The following is a 17,076-nucleotide window of genomic DNA, read 5'->3' as shown; positions in this document are numbered from 1 at the left end:
ATGATCAGAGGTTACTTAAGACTAATTTTAATACTGTCAATCAAAACAATACTCTTTGAAAGCATAAATAGGTATTCTTGTAGAGTTGTTGTTTTTTTTCTTCTGTTACCTGTTACTCTGTGTCTTGTCATCAAAAGAACTTGAAGGTAAATTGAAACGTTAGCAATTCATAGAAGCCCTCCTTGATTTTATTTAAAAGTAACTTCTCTTTCTTACAGGAAAGTCGAGTATTAAGGACAGTACCTTTGCTAGCTGCTTGTCTCCCTCCAGACAAATGTAAAATTTTGGTTGGTCGACGTTTTAGTGAAGACAGGTGAGTGGAATTGCCTGTGTTTTTTTCTGGGCCTCTGTAAATTATGAAGATTTTTTTTTTTTGTGACTTCATTAATGGTCAACATGGTTCTTAATTTTTATTTCAAATATGCACATTCCTTTTTGAGATAAGCATCTGATTTCCAGCAAAGATAAATTATGTATAGTAGTCAGAAACACCTGATATGTCTTCCTCTCGGTTTTACTGTCTCAGTTTTGTGCTCTTGGAAAGTTCAAGTGGTTACTCTGCAACTCTTTGCTTTTTGCAGTCCTCAACTTATCTGGTACTAGGTTTGTCTTGCTGTTCTCTAGGGTACTTTTTTGTAGTACCTTGTCTGACAAATAATTTTGTGTTACTGAAATGTAAGTAATAATTTTTACTTGAGTATGGGAGTTTAGTGGTGAAAAACACTTAGAGAATATATTTTTTTCAAATCCTTTTTTCTCTTTCTCTTTAAATTAATTAAAAGAAAGCATAAAGTTCAGATTTTTTTTTTTTTTAATTCTGAAACCTTGGTCAATATTGGTCTCCCACTTAATGTCTTAATCAGATGAAGCTAAGAAACCAGTTCTTGGTACAAATGCCAATGAAATTTTACTACATACATTTTCAATAAAAGCAAATAAAGATCAAGAATACTAATGAAGGAATTTATTTCTCAAATTGAGTCTAATCTTTGGAGAAAACTTTTTAAAGAGATCAATGAACAAAAATGTCAGGAGGCAATTCAGAACGCTGCTCCCACACCTTTATGCTGGTCTGTATAGTAACTGGATCACATTAAATAAACATTGCTTTTCTGATAGTCTATTATAAGAATAAGTATAATAATTATCTAGGAAGGACCAGGCTACAGGGAAATTGTAGTGTCTTCCTGTTAAACCTGAAAATAAAACGACTTTTCATACTGAAGTGTGTAGAATGGAACACTATCAATACAGTCTGCTTCTAGTAAATTTCCTTAGAAATTTTTTTCAAGGTGATTACAGTATTGAAGCTTTTTCAAGTTTGAAACCAGAGATACTTCTCTGAGGTAAGAGATTTCCTTTAGGTCAAAACAAGTTGTAAAACTCAGCTTCAATATAGTTTAAACAGATCCATAATCACCTAGTTCCTGTGTTCTTTGTTTCCTCTATGTCCAGATACTAGACATGGGGAAAGAAATGAAAGTTTTTCTTAGGTTAATATGAATTTTGGTAATCTGATTTACCTGGATGCAGCACTAGAAGTAATTAGGTAGTACTTATGGCTTTGTTCTAAGAATCTGCAGTATGCCTGCATTGTGGTGTGGGTGTTAGTGAGACTGAAGAAATGAGTAGTGCTCAGTCTCGGGGTTCATTCCCGCTGTCTTGGGTAGCAGAAGGATGAGAAAGGGAGAAAAGTTATTTTCAGCTTTGCAAGATACTGCTTCTGCATAGTTTGTTTTTCTTAGCTATGTATGCATTCTGCTGATGAATTAATCCATATTACTTATTTGTAGGTAACACTCAGTACTTTAATAGCTGTGTATAGGGTCATATTAGTGTTACTTTGGACTTACAGCATCCTTCCAGGCCATAAACTGTATAGATGTGTTCAGAGAGCTTACATTAATCACTTGGAATTAGTTTAGTTCCCTCACTGTTGTGATGTTCTAGGAATAGGCACCAGCAGACATGGGCAGAAACATCTCAGTGATTACTGTGAATGGGGAGGGCTGTACTAGTCCCTGCCTTCCTCTTAAGATGAAAATCTCTGCTAATGAAAGTTTGAAAGCCTCATCAGTTGTGCTGGTTCGGCTTATGCTTTATGGCATATTATACTAAACAGGGCTTGGGTTTTATTTCTGTTTTTCTTAAAAACCATACTGTCTGTAAGCACTTTGGTAGCTGACTTACAAACAACTTAATCAACCCTGCCCCATGTCAGGGGAAGACATCTGTCTTTGTTTTGAAGCACATTAAGGGCATACGTTTGCTTTTTTTTGAAGTTCTGTGATTTTATTTACATCCTTTGCAGCTTCCACCAGCAAAGCATAGGTTGGAAAGGAATAGAAACAGTGTAACTCTAAATCTATGCTCACACTGACTGATCTTACATGTCAACAGTACCTGCAGGTGTCATGGTGAATGATGGTATTGTAAAAATAGCTCTTTTGTGAGTTGCTAGTATTTTCTGTTCAATTATTTTTATAGATTTGCCATGAATCCTGTATAATAGCAGTATGCCAGGCAGGGATGTGGGAAAGTGGTGTTTCCGCAGCATTGCCAGACTGGAGATTGAATTTTATGTAAAAGTGTGAAATACTCATTTGGGTGCCTGACATACCTTAGAATAGATGTTGAACCACTTGAATATAAGAACCTTTCAGACACTGGCTAGAAGGACAACATAAACTTAAGATTTCCAGGTCTTAGTTCATGCTATCTCAAATTCTCTAGCATTAGTTAGGATAACTTCTGTTTCATAGTTCTTTGTCAAAATCTGTTTTTATTCAGTCACTATCTCTGGTTCCAAGCTTCTGCTAATCAAAGGCATATATAATTGTTTAAACATAATGTTCTCTTAGATTTCTCGATACTCCCAGCTCCCTATGAGTAATTTCCAGCATATTCCTCATTTCTGTTCTTACTCAGTTGTCAGATAGTTTCCAGTCTGTTAGTGTTTGTTGCTGAGATTCAGCCTCAAAGCTTGTTCATGTTCTCCATTGTTATGACTCACCTTTTCTTTCAGGACAGATCTTACTTTCTGTGCTTACCTTATTCTTTCCTTCAGTTCTGCTTTCTTTGCAGCTAAGCGATTCTAAGTTTTCATTTACATTAGCCCAGTGTATTTTGGAATCTCCACTTGCACCATCATGACTTAATTTCTTGAAACATGCATATCTTCCTCCAATTATTTTGCTTTTGATGATTTTTCTAGGATAATATTGACAGAATGTAGTAGTGTGATTTTTGTTATTGCCTTACTGACTTCTCGTCATTCTGGTCTGCACTGGCAAAAGAAGATACTTTTCTCATCTATTCCTTCTTCTAGCTTAAATATTTCATCTAGTGACACTGTCTTCTGATTTCTCTTGGCCTAGTCTCATCTCCTCTGTGGACCATTTTTCAAAACTTTGTTTGAATCTTGGGTTATCTTCTAAGTTTTGAGATTGCCATACTGTTTATTTTCTGTCCTTCTGTCATAATTTTGACTTCAGAGTGCTGTTCTACTCTGGTTCGGGTTTGTCTTGGTTTCACAGAGGCCTACTTCTTTGCATTTGATTTTTACTGATTTTCTACAGACTTTTGGTCATGTCTAGCCCTAATGGTGAAAACTTGGCAAGCTATGCTCTCTCGGATTAGAAGGAGAGGTCTTATTTCTCTGTGTTGTGGTGACTGTTAAGCCTGAGCTCACAATTCTTGTCTTGACTTTTGTTTGTTTCAAATATTGTAGCATGCTTTTATTTGCTTTTCATAAACACAGCAGTCTTTTCCCATGAAGGCCCATCTGAGATCTTGCTAAACAACTGTCTTCTCAGAGTATTGATCTTCTTTGTCTTGACTGTTTGACTAGTCAGGATGCTATCTCTTACTGTCAGACTGAAAATAAGTATGTAATTTCCAGAGCTTTCCTTTGCTGGTGTACTGTCATCTCACTCTCTTGTGAAATGTTTACTTTTACCTAGCCAAAGATGCCTGTTTCTTTTTGATTGAACTTGTTCAGTGTGTCTGCTACGGCTCAGCTGATTGTACTGGAAGCAGGTACAGGTAATTAGTCTCTGTTTTATCTGTCTGAAAACCTCAATTTGCCATAAAGTTTAATATGTGTATGCAGAGTCATAAGTCAGGCTCCCAGTATACTGAAAATAATTGAGGTTTGTGCTCCCCATTATACTTATTACAATTTTCTTCTTCCTTTCCTTAATCTATTTACATGTATTTGGTAATTACTTGATAGAGACTGCAGAGTTTTGTTTTGATAATTCTACAGTGGACTGACATGTCTCAAAAAGTAAGGGTCTTCAATGCTTGAGTAGTGCAAATCAATGCATTAGAATTTGTACTTGCAATTTGAATATGGAGTTGTAGAATTATGTATGTGTTATGCTAATGTAGTGGGTAGTATTTTTAGTATATCACACATTTGAGGCTTTTTTATGATTGCATATGCAGGCATAGCCAGAATCAGATTTTTTCATGATCATGTTGGCATGGAAACACTGAAAGTGTATCCTTTTCTTCCGCCTTCAAATTCACCAGATAAATTTGTGCATAGGACTATTTAATAATGAGACATATTCTGATGATGACACTTAAAAAATACTTAATTGAACATTTTGTTAGATACTCTGTAAGAGAGGGCTGAATTAGGTCAGCTGACTTAGTTGTTTCATCTAGATCCCAAAGTTCTGACTTTGAACATTGCTAGCAGTAAGTTTAAGTGTATGCAACCCCTTCTGGCACAGCATGTTTCTAGAGTGTTATGTTTGCACTGAGAATACTCCAGGAAAGAAAGTTTACTGGTCTCCCAGTGAGTTACGAAGCTTGTATGGTAGCAATGATTAAGGCAATAAAGGGGAACCAAGATGCCTATTTGTTCAATATACTGGCACACTTTAAAGGAGCATAAAACCCAAAAATCTGCCCAGTGAAATATATTCAACATTAAGTTTGCTTTACATGATCTGAATTTCAAACCCTGCACTGAAAACAGAATTACATTGTTTGTACCCATGATATGGTGAGCAAAGGCAATTAAAAAATGCAGGGGAGGACCAGGGGGGTAGCTAGGGCATCTGTTGTTTCAATTTATCAATTATTCTTTCCTGAATACAGAATGGAAGGTGTAGTTTATACCTGGACATACAGTGTACAGTATGGTGTTCTGAAACTGTGGTTACAGAAGCCTTTACTTTTGAAGGATGTATATTATGATACTATTAATAAAAATATGATACTTCAAAATGAAGGAATGGTTGGGGGTTGTCAGTGGTTTAAATCGGGATGAGCAATTAAACCAATGATGACAATGCTCTCAATTCCCTCCCCCTCCTGCCCGGATAAGGAAAGAAGAGAGAGAAGGAGAGAGGCTTCCGGATTGGAACCTAAACTAGACAGATTTAATTGAATACTAGTGATAAAAGAAAATATGAGCCTGGGATGCACGGTGATGGATAAATGGAGTCCTCCCCAGATGCCAGCCATGGATGGAAGAGAAGGGAAGAAGAAACAGGAAGTGGTTTAACTTCCATGGTCCCTGAATTTATACTGAAGAGTACATACATATTATGGGATGAAATACTCTGTTTGGCCATGTTTGCCATCTGCCTAGTCCACTCCTCTCTGTGGGAGGGCTGTAGGTATGACTCTTGCTCCTTTAGTGTCCAAAGCAGCAGATTCAACAAGTGGAGCAAAGTGTCCTTGGTGTGTCAGCAGTAACTATAAACATTGAGTGTTATCATTCTACTGGCTAGAAAACTTGTTGATTTCACCAAGTGTGCTGCTTGAAAGAGAGTTCACCGAATTAAAAAAAAAAGAGTTTAAAAAAAAAAAAAGCTTAATCCTGGCTCAAACCAGGGCAGCGGGAAGTGTGCTAATGTATTTTCCTAGCATTGTTCATAGGTCTGTACCTGACAATTATAATACAGTCCTTGATAGCCTCATATTCATTAATAAATAATCACTTAGAGGATTAATGTTCTTTTTAGGCTACTAATACAAATTTTGCAGGCAATTTTTTTCAAATAATAATGCTGTTATGCTCAACAGGCATTTGTGCTGTATATTGAACAGAGATAGCTACTGTACCTAAAGTCTAACATGTCAAAAAGTATTTTATTTTGATACAGTATAAACAGCCTTGTCACTATTATTTTAAGTTCCATTTTATACTTTATGACAGTTTGAGAGGGGTGGCTTTGCATTTTATTATTTTTTTCTATGTAAGGGTTATTGTATTCGCAAACCTTCCCTCTTAGCAAATATTCACATTTCTGTAGTTAGCTAATTCTGTGTACTACAGTAAAATTATATACTCTAATGAATAGTGACTAACAGGAAAACAGATGTAAATATCTCTGCATTCACCACCATGTTATTTAGGACAGTGAGGAGGCAATTGCAAATTTATTTGCATTGCTCTCTGAAATCAAGTTACACATATCTCCAGTACATTCTATACTTCAGTTCAGTACTTTAGATCAGAAATTAATTGGGGCACTTGGGAAAACTAGTAACTTCAAGCAGTTTTGATGTAATAAAATGAGGCTTGGTTCTGTTGATTTTATAAAGCTGTTTATGGTAATAACATACTGTAGGTAGAGCACTTTTCTAGTTCTTGTTCACAAATAAAAATATTCTTACTGTATCAAATATGAACTAATAAAGTCTTACCACTTACCAAATACTTTAAAACTATTTAGAAGATGTGATTCTTGATTCAGGTTAACTTTCTTGTAAGTTTTTTTTTCCATGTGCGTCAGGGTCATTATGTTTATTAAACTAAATTTGCATCTTTTTACTGCTTGTCTCAACCAACAATAAGTAGGTGCAGCCAGAGATCAGCCCATTACAGATTTTGTTGATTCTGTGTATGAAAGTAATTAATGCTGACTAAATGTGTGCTCATTTACATTGAAACTGTACTGTGTCAAATTTCAGATTCCTCAATGTAATTTGAATAACATTTTCTAGCTGTCATTTATTCTCGTAATGCAGTCTTCACCTTTGCGGTCAGTCCATGGTAGCTCCTCTTTGCCATTCCTTCCTACTCACTCTTTTCCCCTGCTTCAGCAAGGATCCTCTCCACCAGCTGCAGCTTCCTTCAGGGCATACCCACAGGGAACAGGCCTGCTGTTCCCTCCCTGGCAAAACCTTTCCACAGGAACCCAGCATGGCATATGATCCCTCTGCTAAAGTTTCAGTTCTGAAAGATATGCTTGAAAGTAGTAGAAGAGAAAGATTTGATATTAAGGGCTTTTTATTTTCAAATGTATCTCTTCACGTAGGGAAGGAACTGTGCAAATGAATCTAGGGACCAGCAGCTGTTGTTCACCGGCTGTGTAAGAATGACACAGTGGTCTGGATTTGCCTTAGCATGGTGGTGCCTCTGGGCCTATCTCAGCAACAGCTTTGTGAATTAGTGCTGAAATTTGCACTTTCTTTTTTTTTTTTTTTTGTAAAAAGTAGAAGGTGTCTCATGTTAGTAATGTTTCTATCTTACTTGGAAATAATTTGTTGTGAACTATTAATGTTAATAGAGTAATTATGTGCATTAGCCCAAGTTACAGATGAGAAACAGATGCATTACTTTATTGAATCAAAACTTGCAGCTTTTTTTTGAGAAACAGTGATGCTTGTAATTTATTTTAAAGCCATGTGACATTTCTAGACACACTAATTGCTGTTGTGCTTTCAAATATGTGCTTTCTTTCCTGGGCCTCAGTTTCTAATGTTCTTGGACATTTTTGCTGTATTTAGAAGTTTTGTTCCAAAGTCTTTTCTTGGTACAATTTTCTGCTTTGTGATCTTGATATTCCTTGAGATAGAGTTAGGGTGTGGTGTGACCTTTTCCTACTCTTCTGGGACTTCAACCGTAGAAATTCCTTCCTCTCCACTTCTCCTGCCTTGGCTTAGAGTATGTTTGGAGAATTTTTCCTCTATTGAAAGGATTGGAAAATCATTTTTGTCTCAGGTTATGATGTTTCAAGAATTCTTCATCAGTTTCCTGGCTTATATTGCAGTTTTGTCCCCCTCTTCTTTCAAAACAAGACTTTGAAGAAGGCTTTTAGAATGTATGTGGTTAACACTCTAAACTATAGGAAACAAGTTAAAAATATTACAATAGAGATATTATAGAAAACAAATGTTTAATTGAAGCTTTACGGACTTAGCAGGGGGAAACAAGCAATTTTGTTGTTTAAATCTGTGTTTTAAGATGTTTAGATATGTTAATGAATGGCTAGCAATTCATTCCTGTAAGAACCTGGATATGATTTAACCAAGTGTGGCTGCTGTCCTTGTGTTGATTTTTTTTTTTTTTTTCCATAAGAAGAAAACCCAATATTTTCGTTTTCTTACTCTTTTCTTTTTCCCATTACACTAGATAAGCCAAAAATGTCTCCTTCTCTGGAGACATTCAAAACCCGCCTGGACGCCTTCCTGTGTGATGTACTCTTGGTGACCCTGCTCTGGCGGGGGGGTTGGACTGGATGATCTTTCGAGGTCCCTTCCAACCCCTATGATTCTATGATTCTATGATTCTATGTTTGGTAGGTTTTAAGTTGTATGCATTGTAGATTGGAACAGGCTACTTAAAACAGTGTAAAGGAAAAAATTGTCTTCCAGTAGAATGTGGAGACCTGTGTTTTAGTGCACAGGGATCTATTGTTGTTGCATTGTTTTTTGAGTTAAGAAAGATTTTAAATAAAGTCTTTTCATGGAGGAAGTAATGAAATACTTTAAGGAACTGGTATATTGAGATCCACTAACAAAGCAAATTGCCAAGATCATGGATCTACTTTTCATTTTTTACAGAACTTGACATTTGGCTGTCTTTTCTTTCACTGTCAGAGCTAATCTGCCCATGTTACAAAATATAACCGTTGGCTTATTAGTTAGAAGAGTAAGTTTTTTAAATGCTGACATCAGTTGAAAACCATTTTTCTAGATAAAACTATTCTAATAGTACAGACAGGGAGGAGTTTTTCTTTTATTAGTAGCATATATTCTGTTTTTTTTAACTTAAGCACATTTGATGAGAAAGAAGTAAATTGAAAATGAAATAATAGAAGACAGTGAAAAAAACTCATTATGGCCCATTATTCCTTTTTATTCTAGTTTATTAAATGTTGCAGGCAAACTCCACTTGTGACAGCAATAAGATACCACGTATCAGGGTACAGATACAGACAAACTCACCTCTGTTTTGTTTATATGTTTATGTGGTAAAAGTTCATGTTCTTTGGAGGTGTTAGGATGTTTTTTCCCTGGGAAACTTACTGGAGTTTTTTCCAACAAAGTATGTTATATACAGGTTTTCACAGGTTAAAAAGTATTATTCAAGAAGCTTTATTTATGTCCCTTTTCCCTAATAAATGGTAAAATATTCAGTTGTAAAATTACTGGTTTCCAAACCTTAATAATATTCTTCATTATTTTATCTTTCAACCAAAGATAATGCATTTATACAATTGATCTGCTTAAAAGGGAAGAAAAAAAATCCCTGTATTATATTGTATTGGAGACTAAATGTCATACATCTACAAAAAAGTAAAGTGTCTAAAATGAAAACATTGTTTTTTCTCTGTCTGGGTATCTCTTAGGCTTCAGTCTTTATCCTAAGGGACTATTTCTGAGTGTGGAGATGATAAAATGTTCTTGCCTTTGCTAATTTTGTTACCTTAAGGGAATTATTAGGACCAGTATTCCTACAGTCTTCCAAGTCTAGGAGTATTGAGTGAAGCAAAGGCACCTTATGACCAAGGTGAAATAGTAAAAACAATGAAAAAACCTGAGAAGTTCCCATTAACGTGATGTTTTTTCACAAATAATGCTAGCATCTGTTCTATAATATTAGTACTGCTTGCTACTAAGTGGCAATGTTGGATTTTTAAAATTTGAATACTTGTCTTTCGCACTGACAAAGTTTTAAGGGATCCCTGGTGAATTAAAACCACTTAGAGAGTTTGAGAGAAAGCGAGTATAGATGTGTAATAAAAATTTTTATGATACAAAAATTGGATTACAATGAGATTACATAGTGTTTAAATTGCACATCCCAAGAGTGTGCATCCCAGAAGTAATGAAATGCTGCTTAAGTACAATCATGAGAACATACAAATCTGCTATGACCACGTGGTTGGATGCAATTCAGACACAAATGAAAGATCTGAATAGTTCTACTTGGTGGAGATTGTTGTCAGACTGAATGGATTATGTAGACCTGCAATGCCTGCTGCATACCAAAACTCAGGTTGAACTGTGGTTTGTATGAGAAGCACATGTCACTAATATTTCTCTTACACAGTTCAAGACCACAGTGGCACCTTAAAACATGTATTTTAAATCACATGATCTTTTTGAGTTTTACATAAGCTTTTAGTCATGGTAAGATGGGCAAAATAAGAAATTTTATATTGATGTATTTATAGAAAGTTACTATCTTCAGATTCCTCTTATTTTTAATTATTGCAAGAAAATGTTATCTGGATTGAAGTGGAATACTACAACTATCAATGATATAAATTGATCTTTCTTGGGAATTCCAGCATTTTTGATAGTCCACAAACTGCTAATGAAAAATAAAAACTAGTAATATATGCAAATGCAGCAGTTGTAGTGCCAGGAATGACTGCTCATAGAAAAATTATGTTACTACGTACACATGTGGGAACACGTGTACTTAATAATCATCATGTCTATATAGAAGATATTCCTTTAGCATAGTTCCATTACTTGAAATCATTATGCTTAAGAATAAGATCAACTGAAGAACAGCACTGGCATTTTCTGTTCATTCTAGGTGTATGTATGTGTGTCTGTGTATATCTATATATAAGCATAGTTGGAGAAATAGGGTTAGAAATATCCTCAAGTTGCCACTGTTACTCCCCTGTGAAAGTGAGATAAGCTGCATGTAGGTATGGTATTAATACCATGTACAGGGGAGTGTACAGGATTCTCAGTTGCTGTCTTTTAACATGTGAACTTAACTGTCTACCATTAAAAAGCTTGTGAGGTTTTGTCCCTGTTCAGGATTTGGCAAAAGCTCTCATTAACTTTCATTTTCATCCTTTGCCTTTTGTCTCCTTAATTTTTACTCCTTTTTTTCTGTGGAAAAAGTAACTTTTTTCCTTTTCTCCTTTCATACTTATAATTGTCCAGCAATTCGTGAACAAATTTTGTTTTTAAAATTTTGTTGTCTTTGCTTGTTGGAAAGTCTCTGGTAGTTTTTAGCAACCTAGGAATTGTTATAACAGAAAATTAGAAGCCCTCTGATATGCCTCCCCTTCATTCTTTTCCTCCTTAGTTATTACTTGGAAACTCACAGAAGAGATAATAGATCTTGCACTGCCTTGCAGGCTTCAGAGAAAGTAATGTCTTTTTACCTGAGTGTGTTTTTAAAGCAAGCTCTTTTTCTACTACTGTCCAGTGTATATGAATGTAAAGCCCCTTTACTTTCCACCAAGTGTCTCTTCTATCAGTTAAATAATGTTTTTTATAATTATATTGCTTAATATTCTTTTTACTGTAGTTCACACACCTAAATCATGCCTTGCAGGAAACCAAGCAATGTTCATTAATCAGTCCCTTTCAGGTAACATCAACTAAAAACTGTTATAAACTGTAACTGTTGGAGTATTTCTGAAAGGAGGAACTAAGCTGTATTCTTTCTCCCCCTCTCCAGTGACGATTAAGAACTCAGTTAAACAACTGCCTTGGCTAGGGTGGAGTGTTACAAAGCTGCACATCTTTTTTCTATGTTATATATGTATAAATAAATTGTGTATGTTCATAACTTTATCAGAGATTCACTATAACACATTCATTCCTTGGAGATTTTTACTTAAGTATTGAGGTTCATGACTTGAAGCCCTAATCATAATGAATCTACGGGAAGCTTTTGATAACTGCTGTTAATAGTGCATGAACATGGCTGACATAAAATAAAAGAAGGTTTTGCTTAATTGACTGTCTTCATGACTATTAAGCTAGCATAAAACAGTTTTGTATTTCATATGCTTTACCAGGTCCACTTCTATAATAAGAAAAGTTAAGAAGTAAATTCTCATTGTCACTCAACTAGGAGTTTATACCATTCTTTTGCAGCACCTTTCAGAAAGGACAAGGAGGAACAGACGACTTTTTTTTTTCCAATATGTAGCAGCATGGTCTTTCTTTATTGTCCTAACACAGAGTTATGCATTCTTTAAAAGCCAGTCTCTGATCTGTAGGAAGTAAAGTGCTTGTCTAGAAGTTCAGTCTCCCAGTTTCCTCCTGAAATCCTCAGACATGCCATCAACTTGCCTGTTTTGATTGAAATGGAGGATAAATTCCCTGTGAATTTTTTGGAGTTAATCATGCTTCACTCTAAGGCTTATATGAGAGTGCTATGTACAGATCTAGGACTATGATGTAGAATAAGATACTAAAAGTAATATCCAACGGTGTCCAGCAACCACACTGCTCTTCACCCTTTTCTTCCCTTCCCAGTTTAGCCTCTTGATCTTACTGCTGTGCTGCTTTACCATGCCCAGCCTTGACATTGTCTGTGAGCCATAGCCACATTCAAGCATTTGCAAATGAGGCTGAGCTTTCAAAGATGACATTTAGAATACTGGTTAGAAGAGATGTAATTAAAGAAGGGAATTATTTCACTGAATTGTTCCTGAATCCAAGTTGTAGTAAACTAGCAGGCAAACTCACTTGTGGAGATGTTTCATGAGGAAAACTTAGTTGTGAGGCATGTGGTCCAGCTGTCTTGGCTATAGCAACTGCTGCCCCCAGCACAAATATCCTCCCTCATTCTGCACCTGCATTGCCAAAGCCACGTCTTGATGACAGACATGTTGTATTTTTGTGTTTTAAATCACAAATGCTATGAAACTGTGTACCACTGTATGTTGCAAGATGGCAAGAAAAGCAAGAAGACCATGTGTCTTCAGGCAGCTGCTGTGTGGATTTCTTCCATCATCATCATCGGCTGTTCCTTTCATAGCTTGGTCTAGCTTATTCTGGTGTGACTGCTCATGCTTTTGCTCCTAGCATGTGCTTCTGCTTGTCCTAACATGGCTTTCTTCTCCTAACTTACCCTTGTGTTTCTACTGGGTTCAGTTTCTCCACCTGTACTAGTCTAGCTGGACTACAGAATCATGTTCCTGAATTTAAATAAACACAGCTTAAATTTAAAAGAAAGAAACAAACAAAAACCATGCCAAAGAATAAAGAGCTTGCATAAGAGTGGCTATAAGTCTCTTGAGACTTAACCAGTTCCTCTCTCAGCTTTTAGCAGTTTGGGGGACTTCAGATCAGAGATGTGTCTAGCTAAGAAGTTGCTTATCTACCTGCCAGTGGAGTAATCTAGTGTGTGGCCCGAAATTTCGGTCTAGTGATTCTGAACAAGGTAGTCTGGACTGCCAACTGATCTGGTACTGAGTTTTTGACTCCACCCTTATTTTGCAGGACAAATTTAGTAAGAGATAAAAAACAGAAACACATTTTACAGCATAACACAGGACTGAGTAGGAACTTCTGCTGTGATCTAAGGAGAGTTTCAATTCAATCCTTTAATATTTCATGAGTCGTCATGAATACAAGCATCAACCTTAATGAAATTGTCTCCTGCTTTTTAATAAGCCATGCTACTTACCTCAAATCACTCATGTCCTTAAAAAATGGAATAAATTATTGGTATTTTAAAAAAAGGCAACCAAAAAACCATTGTTTGAATGTGTTCTTGTAATATAATTATTATACTTTCAGAAGTAAAGCTCTATGAAATCTAATTCCTAGTCCTTTTGCTTACATGCTGTGGCAAGCTTAAGCATACAAGTGAAAGCTTATATGGAAAACAAAAGGTTGTGTGGATCAGGTCTTCAGAAGAGCTCATCAGGCAAGAGCTCTATCTATTTCAGCATGATAGTGAAATGACTAATTTTCCACAACTGTTTCCTATATGTTTACTTTTAAAAACACTTGACACTTGTAGAGAAAATTCTGCGCTGCAGCAGAATTTCAGAAGTCATGTGTGATTATATGCACTGTATTACAGCAAGCATGTCAGAGGCATATTCTTGTTAAGTGGCTGTGAAAAGCGATATTATTGATATGTACTTGCCTTTTGAATGCTGTATCAATTTGTTCAGTTAACAGAATAATTTTTATTTACCAGGTACAAATCTAGTCCTTTACTGCAACTTTTCATTTCTTTCACAGATCTAATTAAATGCAGCTGAAAGATGTGCATAAAAACAGGTTCAGGGGACGAATTCATAATGTACGAGAGTAAAGAAGTCTAATTGCATTATGTATCAGCAAGAAACTAACAGGAAGCAAAGCCTTAAAACACCACAGATATACACCCTGCAGTGGAATTAAGAAGTGGCTGTATAGAAATATGCAGACACTTTTTTTGAACTTGGGTTGTAGAAACTATCCTTTTCTAAGCAAATTGTTAGGTGTTTATATTTAGCTCATTCTTCCTGTACAGTTCCAAGGAAGGAAGAGCAAGTATGCTTTATGAATGGAAGATGTGTTTTAATAAAGCTGGGAACGTGAATGTGACTGTGAATATGAACCATAACCTAGGAGGAGTTGCACAGGATGTATTTCTGAGAACTTGTTCCTATGAAAGGGGAGAGTACTAAATAGCTCTCTGCATATTCTCAGTGTCACTCTAGAAAGAACCCTAAAGTCTGTGGATAGTAAACTCTTTGAAGGTATCAGCAACTCCTACTATTTTTCTAAATTATTAGGAGTTCTTGTGGAAGTGTATGCATAATCAGCCCTCAAATCCTAGGTGAAACTTGTGGGACAAATTTACAAAATTGTTTGAACCAACCCCTGCCTTTACTTCTGCATATAAGCTGTTGGGAGCTGAAATGACTGTAATTCTTGCATGAGTATGCATTGAAAACCATTATTTTCAACTGAATCATATTGCCAAATGTAGAAGCCAACAGGAAGGAAAAAGAGACTGTATAAGTTTAGGGACTGTAACTGTAGAAATAGTAGTTTAAAAACAAATAATTAAAAAAAAAATACTGAGATGGCAAAATTGTCAAAGCTGTCCTGTAGGTGGGAGCTAAAAATTGCTGGTGTTTTTTATATACTAAAAGTTCAAAATGGGAGTAGTATTGTATGCTAAATGTTTGAGCACATTTTTTGAACACAGTTTTTCCTCATATTTAAATGGAACTTCCTATGTTTCAACTTGTACCCATTGCCCCTCGTTCCGACACTGGGATCTACTAAGAAGAGCCTGTTTCCATCTTCCTTGCACCCACCCTTTAGATACTTGTATACATTGATAAGGTTTCCTCTCAGCCTTCTCATCTCTGTTTCAGCCTTTCCTCATATGACAGATGCTCCAAGCCTCCCTAGCACCTTAGTTGCCCTCCTCTGGACTCTCTTCAGTAGCTCCCTGTTTGTCTTGAACTGTGGAGCCCAGAACTGAATGCCGTATTCCAGCTGTGGCTTCACCAGGGCAGAGTAGAGGGGGAGAATGACCTCCCTCAACCTACTGGCCACACTATTCTTTATGCAACCCAGGATTACATTAGACTTCTTTGCAGCAAGGGCACACTGCTGGTTCATGGATAATTTACTGTCTATTGATGATGAGTGGGAGTTAGTAACTTGGAATAACTGAAAGTATGTATATGTCATGAAAACTTTTAATAATTATTGTCATTTTGTGTGTCTGTGCATTGAAGGTATCCTGAATTAGCAACTGTGTGCAGAAATCCCAATACTCTAATTTTGTATCCTGGAGCTGAAGCAACCAATTTGGAAGAAGTTGCAGTGGTGTCTTCTAGTCCATCTGTTATGATCATCATTGATGGAACATGGAGTCAGGCTAAAGATATATTTTACAAAAATTCTCTCTTCCGGCTTCCCAAGCAGGTGAGTTATAATATGTAAAATAAAATTTCTCAGTGTATCTGATAGATGCTTTCTGACCAGTCAGAAGGGAGTGTTTTCATGAGAACAAAAATCATGGAAGTATTTTTTTCCTTCTCAGCTGTAACTAGCTGACAAGGAAAACCTGAACACTTAAATTAAACAACTGTTACAATTGTCAGAAATGTGACTGTAAACATTGGAGGTTTTCACTTTGTTACTTGAACTTCTATTTTGTTCTGAGTTAGTGCATCTGATGTCATAGTGAGTTGTTGTTGTGCAAAATTAAAAACTGATTTGTGTAAAACATTTTTCCTAGTAGTCTAAGATCTTAGATTGTACACAATGAAATAAGCCGTTTTCCCCCCTTGAAGAAGTATTTTGCATTGCAGTAATAGGAAAGCTGAAAGTAGAATTTTGTAACCTCTTATGATAGTGACACATTCTTCCTACATCCTTGGTCTCCACCACAGTAAAAACTTTCTCACTTTTGGCAAATGTTTCTTAGAATTTGGGGATTTGGGGGCTTTGTCGGTATTTTGGGGTTGTTGGTTTTGTTGAGGGATTTTTGTTGTTGTTGTTATTGTTGGTTTTTTTTCCCTCTGGAACATCAACACCCATCCACCTGTACTGCTAATAAGGCTTAAGTTGTGGTTATACAATTATTAAATGTATAAAAATATTGTCCTCTGGGTAATATAAACTGCAATTCTTATTCAGGGCCATTATTGAGAGAATATTGGAGAAAATATTAATACCAACAGTTTTGCTAACGGACAATATTCTGTTCATCGTTGGACCATCTGTTGATCAGTGAAAAGAGGACTATCCCTTCAGGATGAGAGAGGAGGTGGCAATTTGCAGTCTTAGAAACCAAGCTTTATGACTTTGATGTAATAGTAGCTTATGTGAACTATTGTTAGGTAACATGCTGCTAATTCAAAAAAGACCTACTGTAAGTCTTACAAGTAATTTGTTTTAGGGATGAAGTCAGTTTTCCATAAAATCTGAGAGCTGCTTTTAGGCTGTAAGTATAACAATGAGGTTATATTGATGTAAGTTAAATGCAAGAGTAGATTCTAGGTTTTATTAAAATTATTTTGGCCTTCAGAGGAAGATGGTGAAACAAATTTATATCTGCATAATTATCTGAATTTATATCTAGGAATTTGCAGGATT

At 35.9% G+C, this 17,076-nt stretch overlaps 1 protein-coding gene across 1 annotated transcript in view; it reads left to right on the top strand.

Moving 5' to 3' along the window:
- DTWD2 (DTW domain containing 2) overlaps positions 1–17,076 on the top strand; it is an 88,771-nt gene that overhangs the window by 38,897 nt on the left and 32,798 nt on the right. Inside the window, exons 3-4 of the mRNA XM_051643347.1 lie at positions 219–313; positions 15,711–15,900. Of these exons, the coding sequence (XP_051499307.1) occupies positions 219–313; positions 15,711–15,900 (285 nt within the window). The remainder of the gene's footprint in view (positions 1–218; positions 314–15,710; positions 15,901–17,076) is intronic.

This window comes from Apus apus, chromosome Z, assembly GCF_020740795.1.
Source record: "Apus apus isolate bApuApu2 chromosome Z, bApuApu2.pri.cur, whole genome shotgun sequence".
In the NCBI taxonomy this organism is placed as follows: domain Eukaryota; kingdom Metazoa; phylum Chordata; class Aves; order Apodiformes; family Apodidae; genus Apus; species Apus apus.
This window is presented reverse-complemented; position numbering and strand designations above follow the sequence as displayed.